Source organism: Mchenga conophoros, linkage group LG3 (assembly GCF_057382185.1).
Source record: "Mchenga conophoros isolate Kocher_MC1m ecotype Shallow Benthic linkage group LG3, M_conophoros_male_GT1.1, whole genome shotgun sequence".
NCBI lineage: Eukaryota > Metazoa > Chordata > Actinopteri > Cichliformes > Cichlidae > Mchenga > Mchenga conophoros.
The window spans coordinates 13,539,894-13,551,055 of NC_140528.1; the positions used below are offsets into that span (position 1 = coordinate 13,539,894).

The 11,162-nt window shown below is 46.5% G+C and overlaps 1 protein-coding gene across 1 annotated transcript; it reads left to right on the plus strand.

Moving 5' to 3' along the window:
- Positions 1-7,999: 7,999 nt before the first annotated feature.
- LOC146577327 (zinc finger MYM-type protein 1-like) lies at positions 8,000-10,840 on the plus strand. Its single transcript, XM_085269414.1, has 2 exons — positions 8,000-8,081; positions 8,758-10,840. Exons 1-2 carry the CDS (start codon positions 8,000-8,002, stop codon positions 9,681-9,683), a joined length of 1,008 nt encoding a protein of 335 aa, XP_085125540.1. The 3' UTR covers positions 9,684-10,840.
- Positions 10,841-11,162: the final 322 nt, after the last annotated feature.

Consider the following 11,162-nt stretch of genomic DNA (forward strand, 5'->3'; position numbering starts at 1 on the left):
GTGCCAGAGTGAACCGAGCCGCAGGCCCAGAGGCCAGAGGCCCGAGGGCCCCCCACACCCCGGAGGAGGCCTGACCGAGCAACAGGCGCCAGGCCCCGCCAGGTAGCCACCGGGAGTGAGCCGGTACATACCTGAGCGCCCAGCCCCGGACACCAAGAACCACCAATGCACCGACCCCTGAGGGCATCAGTCACCAGCAGGGAGTGTGGTGAGGGGAGATAGGCCTTGGAGGGCCTGGGAGTTCCCAGAGAGGTGGAGTCTAAGACCCGACCTGACATATAGACACAGACAAACAGGCACACACAGACACAAACATGCGTTCCCACCCTCATGCACACATATACAAACACTCAGCACTCACCCAACGTAAGGACTGACATAAATGGACATGTACACCCAATCACACTCCCCAAACATACTCTATACCCCGGGTCCAGGTACCCTCGCCCCCAGAGGGGGAAGCAGAACCCAGACCCAAGAGATGTTACCCTTCCCCCCGGGGTGGAGGCAAGCAGACCGTCCCAGGCTCCGCAGCAGCAGGGAGGCCAATCGGACAGCCAACATCTCCTCCCAGCCCCCCCGCCCCGATGGCTAGCAGAGAACGGGGGTGTGTGAAGACCCCATACCTCCCTCCTCCCGCTCATGTGTAGTGTTGCTGCGTGTTGCTCTAAAGTGCATTTAAAACTAAAAAATGGTGCTGCTGCCAGAGAGCAGCAGGTGTTAGCATGGCCCCTCCCGAGAACCCTCAATGTCTACATGGATTTAAAATTGAGAGGTGGGCACCAGCGCCAGAGGTAGGTTTGAGTACACAGACCGTCCACTGGACGCCGTTAACGTGCCCACCCTCAAGGCCCTATATATATGTGTGTGTTATGAGAGTGTAAGTAATGTGGATGTCTAAGTTGTGAGATAAAATTGAGGCACAGGTGGCCAGAAGGGGACGGGGGGGGGGGATGTCTCACCTGCACTCCTGTGACACACCCGCACCCCAAGGCCCTACCTGTATGGGTGAGTGTGGTGGAGCGGGAAGAGGGAGGTAGCCGGGGATGGGGAGGAAAAGGAGGGAGGGGAGGATGCCCCTCCCTAGGGCCAGCTCCCCCGCTGACCCCAGTAGGCACCCCCGTCCTCTGGTACCCACCAAGGCAAGGGAGCCCAGGTCCATCCAGACCGCGGCCTACGGTAGCACTGCCAAGCCCCACAGGACCCGGGGCAGCCCACCCTACCCACCGCAGAGGAAACTGTACCCACCCCAAAATGAACATATTTCAAGTAAACAGCTGGACTGATCAGGTCCAAACACAGAGTGATAAACTTGTCAAACAGCTGTCATATCTTTATATAGAAGCTCTTTATAAATGCTGCTCACTGCAGTCTGTTTACTAATAATGTCAAAGTGTTAGAAACACAGAAACATCAGAATGGTCTTTGTTCACAGAAACCTGTCTGGGATCCTTTGTTGTTCTTTTGATGCAGAGTTACATTATAAATATAAAGAGTTATTTCAGAGTCTCATCAGTTTTCCTGCATGTCTTTATTTAACACATCAGCAGGGCTGAAGCTCTCATGTTAAACACACACTGATCTATGGACACGTTCATGTGTTTCTAACAGAACCAGGCTGTTATCAGCCTGCACTAACATTATGTCACACACACTGAATGTAACAGTGACAGTTTACATCATCACACAATCAGCTGTGATTGTTTCACTGTCATCAAACGAGTCAACAGGAAGTAGAATCAATAGAAACCAATCATTTACTGACAGCATGTCTGATGGAAATAAGTGCAGATTATGTATGAAGTCTAACTGCACACAGTAACTGTGTTACAATAAGGACTTAACAGCGCCCTCTGCTGGAGTGTTTCACACTGAGAGCAGCTTTCCTCTGAATTCAGTGAGGTTATGACTGAAATTATTGGTGTAGTCGGTTTTATAAAGACCAGACCAGTAAAAACAAGAGTGTCTCTGCTGTCTGTGAGGAGATGGAGCCGAACATCAAGCTGTGCTGTTTCACAGTGAAGCCAGGTGGCTGTCACCAGGAAAAGTCTTGTCCTGAGTTTTTGAGCTCAGAGAGCAGATCAGATGTTTTTGGAGCAGGAGCACAAGTATGAAGTCGCAGAGTTAGTGATGAGACCTTCCTGGCAAAACTGGCCTACCTGAGTGACATATTTGGAAATGAAGTAAATCTACAGCTTCAAGGGAAAGATAAAAACCTCCCTCAGGTCACAAGATCAGCTCTGTCACTGGAAAGCTTGCAGTGTGGGGCAGGAGACTCGATGAAGGAGACACAGATTCATTGGAGAACCTGCATGAATTTGTTGACACTACTGATGATGATGCCGCCTCAGTGACTCCATATATCAAGCAGCATATTTCATCACTGATGGGATACTTTTAAAAGGACTTCCATGAAAACAGTTCCCAGCATGACCAGCTCCAACTGGTTTCAGCTTTGCAGAGCAGAACCAGTTCATTGACGTCTGACTCCACACTGAGACTGCAGTTCACATCACAGACACTGAGTGGATTCTGGCTGAGTGTAGAGAAGCAGTATCCACTCTGAGGGCAGCAGGCTCTGGGCGTTCTTCTTCCTTTAGTCTCATCTTTGTGAGGCTTCTCTGCTGCTGCTGCAGACCAAGTCCAGGTCCCAGCTAAACACTGAGCAGGAGCTGAGAGCTGCAGGATCCTGCTTCAAAGCTGCTTTGAAAAGCTGTGCACTGCAAAACGTGCTCGTCGGAGCCATTAATGCTGACTTTGTTATTTTGATCAAAGAAAGAAATCAGCACAAACTGTTTGATTCGTTTTTGTTTTGTAGGTTAAAGTGTTTCATATATTGTGCTCCTGAGTTAATGTTGCTGATCAGTTTGAATTCATTTTGATTGTTTATGGAGTTTATTTCATTTTATGTTTCAGTATCAAACGGTTCAAATGTTTATAGTTTTATTAAGGATGTAATTTATTTTTTATTGAAGGTAAATTGTTGCACTTTACTTTGTTTCCATCTAAAAGTGTTACATTGTTTCTCTTCCAAACTAAAAAGTGTTTCTGCTGCAGCTTCCTTTCACTCTTTATCATTTTCCAGTCAGTGAAAGTCTTTTTGTGTCCTCCTAAAATCCACCGTGCTCACAGTGAACACTCGTATGCTGTTGTGCTGTCACAGACTGTTATCAGCCGTGTAGCCGCTCATACCTCATTTATTCTTCTTGTTCTACCGTCAGACCCAGGCGCACAGCTTTGGTTGAAGTTCTTATGTTTGATTTCATAACAGCTCTTCAGATTTCCACTCTTTATAACTTTATAAGTATTTTTGACAAAGCCATCTTCTTTTACTCATCCACTCAGCAAGCGCAAGCGCCCAAGACAGTAACCTATCAACTCACATACCCACATAGCTTGTTCTTCTTTGTCGTTTTATTGGCAGTTGGTGGTGCATTACCGCCAACAGCTGGCTGGGAGAGTGGACCAGCATGATGCTAACCTGCATAGCTGCGTGTCGCGGCAGTTCAAAAGTCCGCCACGGCAGCCGGCAGGAAGAAACTATCCAACTACACGGTAAATGAGAAACTGCTTTGTGATCCGGACAAAATCCTCTTGGGGTCTGGATTTGGACCGGAGTCCAGGAGTTGGGGACCCCTGTTATAGTACCATATCACCCTATTAGAGAACTTTGCTCTCACACTGCAGGCCTACTTGTTGTTCCTAGAGTATTTAACCCTTGGATGCACAACCTACCAATACCTACACTCTTCCACGAGTGGGGTCAAAATTACCCCAAATAGAAACAATGCATTTTGCTATAAACTCTGTTGTTATTCTTCAAAATCTTTAAAACAAAGAGTTGTAATAGTTTCATATTTGAGGTATTTCTCATAAAACATGATTGTGACATGAGGCCCTTTGCATTTTTATTTATTTTTTCATTAATTTTCAGTTTTTGTATCACTTTTGTATGCTTGCTCGGCCTATACTGCAGAAGCTGGGTCTTCCCTCTGAAAGGCACAAGTTGTTCATCCACTGTAACACAATCACTGTGGATGAATTTCTGCCTGCAGTTGACCAGGAACAGGCCCCATATGTAGCAGAAAGCTGCCATGTGGTTTGTTTTCAGTCGGTAGGCTCTGGTCCTCTTGTCCTCAAAGTGCAAGAAAGGGGCGAAATCTTTAAATCTTTGAATTGACATAGTGGCCTTGTACAATGGGTTATGCAGAGAACTCCCAAAAAACACACCGACTGGTACATCCCAGTTCTTCTCACTTCCTGCAAGAATGGTCAATCAAATGAAGGCCAGGAGCTTATGTTTGATTACATTTTTCCACTCTTTCCCCTGTCTGTGGCTACTCTTCGTGCCTCCATGTTTGTGTATGACAGCACCTCTTCTATTAAATTATCAGACATGAACATCTTCCATGCATTTACTGGGGAGAAAGTACTAAACCCAGGTGCAAGCCCTGGCCGACTAATTCAGAATACTGTGGCTAGAGCAGTAAGAGGGGCTCATTCTGTTAGACTCAATATTTATTTCCTCTTCAGAGGACTCCTCTGTATCTGACTGGCCTTGTTCGGGTGGGGGGGGGGGGGGGCAATAGTCTGGGTCCTCTATATCTTAGATGTGAGATTCTGAGTCAATGCCTCCAATGGGCTCTTCATCCCATCCGTCCTGGATCATTTGTAGGGCCACAGGGATCCTAGCTGGCCTCATAGCAGCCGTGTTACTTTATATAACAAAAGCGGAGCACAGCAAACACCGGAGCCCAAGAAAACAGCCCAAACACAGGGCAGTTCAGGGGGCCGACTATGCGGACAGCAACGGCGAAGGAGACGACGGAGCAGTTCAGGCGGCCGGCCGCGCGGAAGGCAGCGGCGGCGGCGAAGGAGACGACGGATCAGTTCAGGGGGCCGGCCGCGCGGAAGGCAGCGGCGGCGGCGAAGGAGACGACGGAGCAGTTCAGGGGGCCGGCCGCACGGAAGGCAGCGGCGGCGGCGGCGGCAAAGGAGACGACGGAGCAGTTCAGGGGCCGGCCGCACGGAAGGCAGCGGCGGTTCTTAAGTGTCAGGCATACTGGCCAAGGCTCGGTGGGCACAGGACCAGGCGAGGCAGGACCAGACGTGGATGAAGGCTCGGAGGAGGCTGGACCAGACAAGGCTGACGAAGCCAAAGCAGAAGCTGGACCAGGCGACGCTGAAGCTGATGACGCTGGTGGAGCAACGGGCCCCTCGGACCCTCCAGCGGAGACAGGAGGCTGAACGGGCCCCTCGGACCCTCCAGCGGAGACGAGGAGGTGCTGGCTGGGCTCACTGGAACCCCCAGCGGACGAGGTAGATGGCGGCACGGGAGCCACGGAGTGCTGGATGAGCTCATCCGAGCTTCCAGCAGGAGCTGATGTAGAGCCAGAGAGAATTGGGACCCCGGGCTCAACGTTAAGCTGGCTAGAAAACTGCACTGCTACGGGGAACTGGGCCAAAGGTTCAGGTGCGAGCTGAGCTGCTGGACACACGGGGACCTGAGCTGCTGGACACACGGGGACCTGAGCTGCTAATGGTGGAGAAGTAAATGACTGCACAGGGACTGAACTGATGTCTGTAGTAACGGTGGTGGTGAGAGTGGAGTAGGTGGTGGAGTTAATGACTTCACAGGGGAATGAACTAGAGGTAGTGACGGTTGTGGTGCTGGTGGTTGAGTGGATGACTGTGCTAAGGGAAGCTGCACTGGGGACACTGGAGACACTGGAGACTGCACTGGGGAAAGCTGAGCTGCAGGGGACTGAACTGGAGACTGCAGTGACGGTTGTGGTGGAGGTGTAACGGGTGGAGGAGCAGCTGAATTGGCTGCGGGTTGGATGGATAATGGCTCAGCTACAGAGTGTCTTAATGGCAGGGCTATAGGTTGAATGATTGACTGAGTAGCAGCCTGAATGGCTGAGTGTAGTGATGGTTGTGGCGGAAGAGAAACAGGTGGTAGTGTGGAAGATGGAGCTAAGGGTGACTGAGCGGCAGACCGAACTGATGACTGAAGCGATGGTAGAGGTGAAAATGGAGCTTGTGGTGGAGTTAATGGCTGTGCTAGCGGGGACACAGGAGACGCAGCTTGTAGCTGGGCAGCTAAGAGAGCTTCAGGAGGCTGGGCAGCTGATAAACTGTTCACATTACCATCCGTAGCACAAAACACAACCCCTGAACGAATAGTCCCACGGTTCGACACAGAAAAAGAGTCCTTACTCACCACAGCCGGCGATGTACAAGTCCGAACGTCCGGCTGTGGGGTGGCGCGCTGGCGGCGTGATCATCGTTTCTTCCTCGCAGACGGCGCCGAAGGGCCGGGCAAAACCACATCCGGCCGGTGTGGCTGACGTGGCTGCTCCAGGGTGGCTGTTGTCTGTTGCTGCTGGGCCAAGTCTGATTTTTTCCGAGCCTCCCAGGCTTCATTCACATTGGCCAATAAGTCCACACATCCTCTGACCTGGCGGAGATGGGAATTTCCTCCGAGGATTGCTTCGATAGCATTTATTCCCACAATCTTTGCCCGTGTATTTGAAGTGTGGGTTATCCACTCGACTAGGCGTTGGACACGTATCAGATCGCTCTCCCCGGGTAAGTCTGCTGGGTCCATGTTGTGGTCACGTCGTACTGTCATGAAACGCTGTGTGGCAGGCAGGGATTGGACCCAAACGCAAACTCACGGGGACAGAACTTGAACTCAAAAGCACAGCTTTATTGCTGGAAAACAGAACACAAGCAATACAAAACTAAACTGGGAAATGCTAATTATAACACATACCAGAAGACACGGGGAGAATCACACACAGCAAGAGAGACGACGCGACACTGACTCAGAGAAACACAGGGTTTAAATACACTGGGGAGTAACGAGGGGAATGAGACACAGAAGGAGGGCACAGATGGGAACTCAAACATGCAGACACAGACTTACACAGAACAGAGGGGACACAGAGCAACATGAAGGGCAAGGGATCGAAACTAGAAACCATAGAATAACTTACACAAGTACAAAAATACAAACATCACAAAGAACTAAAAACGCTGGGTCAGGAGACCCAGGACCGTGACAGGTGCTCCTCCACCGCAAAAGAAGCGTGTATTCTCTGAATTTCCGGGAATGCTCATATTTTGACAGCGAATGCACACCTGTGGACCACTTATGTGCAGCCCTGACTATAAATCATGTACGTTACTGTGCAAAAATTAATTCTTGATCCATCAGAAGTGTAAGTGGAACAGTCAGAGTTGCTAAGAATGAAAGTTTCATAGAAGATTCCATAGGAACTGCTTGGAGTCATTTTTAACCCCACTTGTGGAAGAGTGGGGTAGTGATACAAAAACTGCATTTTTTTAATTAATGAAAAAATAAATAAAAATGCAAATGGCCTCATGTTACAAACATATTTTATGAGGAATACCTGGAATATGAATATATATTACAACTTTGCATTTTAAAGATTTTGGAGAAAAACAACCCCTGGGGTCATTTTTGACCCCACGTGTGCATCTAAGGGTTAAAGTAGAATGGGAGGCAGAGCCTTCAGTTTTCAGGCCCCTCTTCTGTGGAACCAGCTTCCAGTTTGGATTCAGGAGACAGACACTATCTCTACTTTCAAGATTAGGCTTCAAACTTTCCTTTTTGCTAAAGCATATAGTTAGGGCTGGACCAGGTGACCCTGAATCCTCCTTTAGTTACACTCAAAGAAATCTGTTGTCAGGGCCGGCCCGTGGCATAGGCCGTATAGGCAAATGCTAAGGGCGCCGTCCATCAGGGGGCGCCACGCCAGTGCCACAAATGTTGAAAAAAAAAAAAAAAGTTGGTACTATTATTTCTAAATACAAAAAATAATCCCACGTTAATTAAAATGCAAAGTAAAGCTTATTTAATAGAAATATTATTTGTTAGAACATTACGCTCCCCCTCCCCGCACGGTGCGCCCCCTCCCTTCCCGTATCAAGGTTCCTTTTGGACGTCACCACATCAAAAAATCAACACAAGATGTCAAAACGGCCAAAACTGTCAGGTGGCCAGGGAAGAAAAAAGAGAAAAGAAGAGGAGGAGAAACGAGAAAAAGACAGAGGTAGGTAACGTTAGCCTACATGAAATTATTTGAATGTGATAGTAACCTAAATTTTTAGCATTAAGCTAATGTTACATGATTCGCTAATTGCTAATCAATAAATAGCTAGTTAACTGTTTTAACGTCAGTTAATATTGTGGAGGGGGCTAAATTGTTATGGAAAATAATAATGTAACGTTAGGTAATTACAGTACTCCCACCTTTCCCACCATTCCTCATTTGTATTCATCTTTTAAGCAGGTGTTTTTTGTTTACATTGTTATTGCCTTCTGGTTAGCTAACGTTTACCCTGCAGGTAATAGTCACTTTTCCACCCCTGTATATATTATAGTTGTAAGCCTAGTTGTTAAAGTGCACATCATTAATGTTAATTAAGCAATATCACATGAGAGGGAATGCTGTTTTTTAATATGAGCACTGCTGTGATTCGGTCAAAGATAATCATAACATAACATTCTCATATGATATTATACTGTTACTTTGCATTCTGCTATTCAGCATTTCACTGTAATGATGACAATAAATTGAATCTAATCTAATTTGCATATCAGTTAACATCATACATATATCTCTTTGGTTTTTCATTTATATTATATCATTTCATTTTATTCCTGGAATCATATGTTTTTATTATTAGACTTTAATACTCAGTGGTGTCACATACTCCTCTCTTCAGATGCACTGTTGAAGTTTCTAAATCCCACCCCTGGGCCATCTACCACATGGATAGTGTCAGGAGAAGACATACCACAAGTTAAAGAGCATTTCCTGGGCTTTCTTGTTGCAGAGGAATCAACAGGAGATCATTTGTCAACTCTCATGCTAAAACGGATAGAGGAGCTTAACATTCCTTTTGAAGACTGCAGAGGACAGTCCTATGACAATGGGGCCAACATGAAGGGAAAAAATAAAGGTGTTCAGGCAAGGTTGCTTCAGCTAAACTCAAGAGCTTTTTTGGTCCCATGTGGTGCCCACACTTTAAATCTGGTAGTAGCTGATGCTGCAAAAAGCTCACCAGATGCCCTTGGCTACTTTGGGCATTTAGCAAAATTATTCAAGCTCCTCTCAGCCTCCACCCATAGGTGGGGTGTTCTCCTGAAACATGTGAAAACCACCTTGAAATCATGGGCTGAGACCAGATGGGAAAGCAGGATAAAAAGCATTGAGGCAGTCAGATATCAGGCTCGGCAAGTCAGAGAGGCTCTTCTGGAGGTGAGGGAAACAGCTACAGACCCTGTGGTCAGAGTTGAAGCCCAGTCTTTGGCTGAGGAGATTGGATCCTATCGTTTTTGCATTTGTACAGCCATCTGGTATGACATTCTCAGCAAGATCCAGTATGTGAGTAAACTCATGCAGTCGGCCTCCATGCAGCTAGATGTGGCTGTCGACTTGCTAAAGAAAACCAAAGATTCCCTCACCAGCTACAGAAACACTGGATTTTCTGATGCACAGACAACGGCAAAGGAGATGTGTGAAGAAATGAATGTGGAGGCTGAACTCAAACAAAAGCGATTGAGAACCACCAAAAGGCACTTCGGTTATGAGTCTCCAGATGAGCCCATACAAGATGCACTTAAAAAAAATGGAAACCACATTTTTTAATGTGGTAGTGGATACAGCCATCTCTTCACTTGATGAGAGATTTCAGAACCTTGGAGAGGTGAATGACAAGTTTGGAGTACTCCTCGATTTCCACAACTTACAAAAAGAAGAGCTGCTACAGCAGTGCCAAACACTGAGTACTACTCTGACCCATGACAGCCAGCCGGACATTAATGGCACAGAACTTGCAATGGAAATGCAGAATTTCCCACCATTGCCATCAAAGAACATGACAAACATGGAACTCTTGACCTTCCTGCATGAGAAGAAGCTGGTAGAAATTTACCCCAACATGTGGGTTGCTCTGAGAATCTTTGCCACTCTTCCTGTTACAGTAGCTGCTGCTGAAAGAAGCTTCTCTAAGCTCAAACTCATTAAAACCTACCTGAGATCTACTATGATGCAAGAACGTCTCAGTGGACTTTCCATCATAAGCATAAATCATGTGGTCTCAAATCAGTTGTCATATGATGATGTTGTAGATGACTTTGCTGCAAGAAAGACTAGGAGAGTAAGGCTGTAGCAGGTGATGTGAGGTTGATGAGGGGGTGGTGTACAGTAATTTGTAAGTCATTCTAGTTAATGCAGTATTAAAAAGCACAACTAGAGAACTCTGTAGGATCCCCTTTTTTGTAATATAGTTGTTAAAGTCATACTGGTTTATTTAATATCTTGTTTTGTGCAGTGCCTTATTTATATTGTATTTTTAATTTATTTTATCCAACTTGTTGACACGTTTTATTGTGTTTATGTATATAAAATTTACTGTATTTCATATATTCATTTTTTATTTTTTGTATTCATTTATTTATTCATATCTTTTTTTTTTATCTTGTTAATTATTCTGATTGTGAATTTGCTTTCTTTAAGTAAAAAAAAAAAGGTCAAAGACAAAGCTATTCGGTTTCTTGTGAGTACATACACTACACTGCCGATGTAGGGGGAGCGCCACCTAAAATCTTGCCTAGGGCGCCAGATTGGTTAGGGCCGGGCCTGTCTGTTGTTGTGGGCGTAGTTGTCTGCTGCTGAAAACTCCAGTGATTTTCCTGCAGTTTGACATCTAATGTGATCTTGTGAACTTCGTGAGTCCAGGTAACGAACCACTCTGACTAGATTGTATCCTGTCATCTCAACAAGAACAAGAATTAAGTTGCTGAATTTCATGCAGATGCTACATGATTTAATTATGTTCACCACAGAAACATGAAATTATTTCGTTCAAATCACAAGTTTGAATCTTGTACATGTAACAACCACCCAATAGGTGTAGGCTGCTGGGGGACTCCCATGATGCACTGGGTGTTTCTTCTTCACTCACTGTGTGTTAATACACCTCTACGTGTTTAATCATGAGTTATTATTCATATCTGGCTCCTCCACAGCACGTCTTTGATGTCTTCTTTCTCTCAGCCGAACTGGTCACATGGCTGCCCCTCCCTGAGCCTCGGCACATCCTGTGGCTGCAGAATAAGCAGCAGC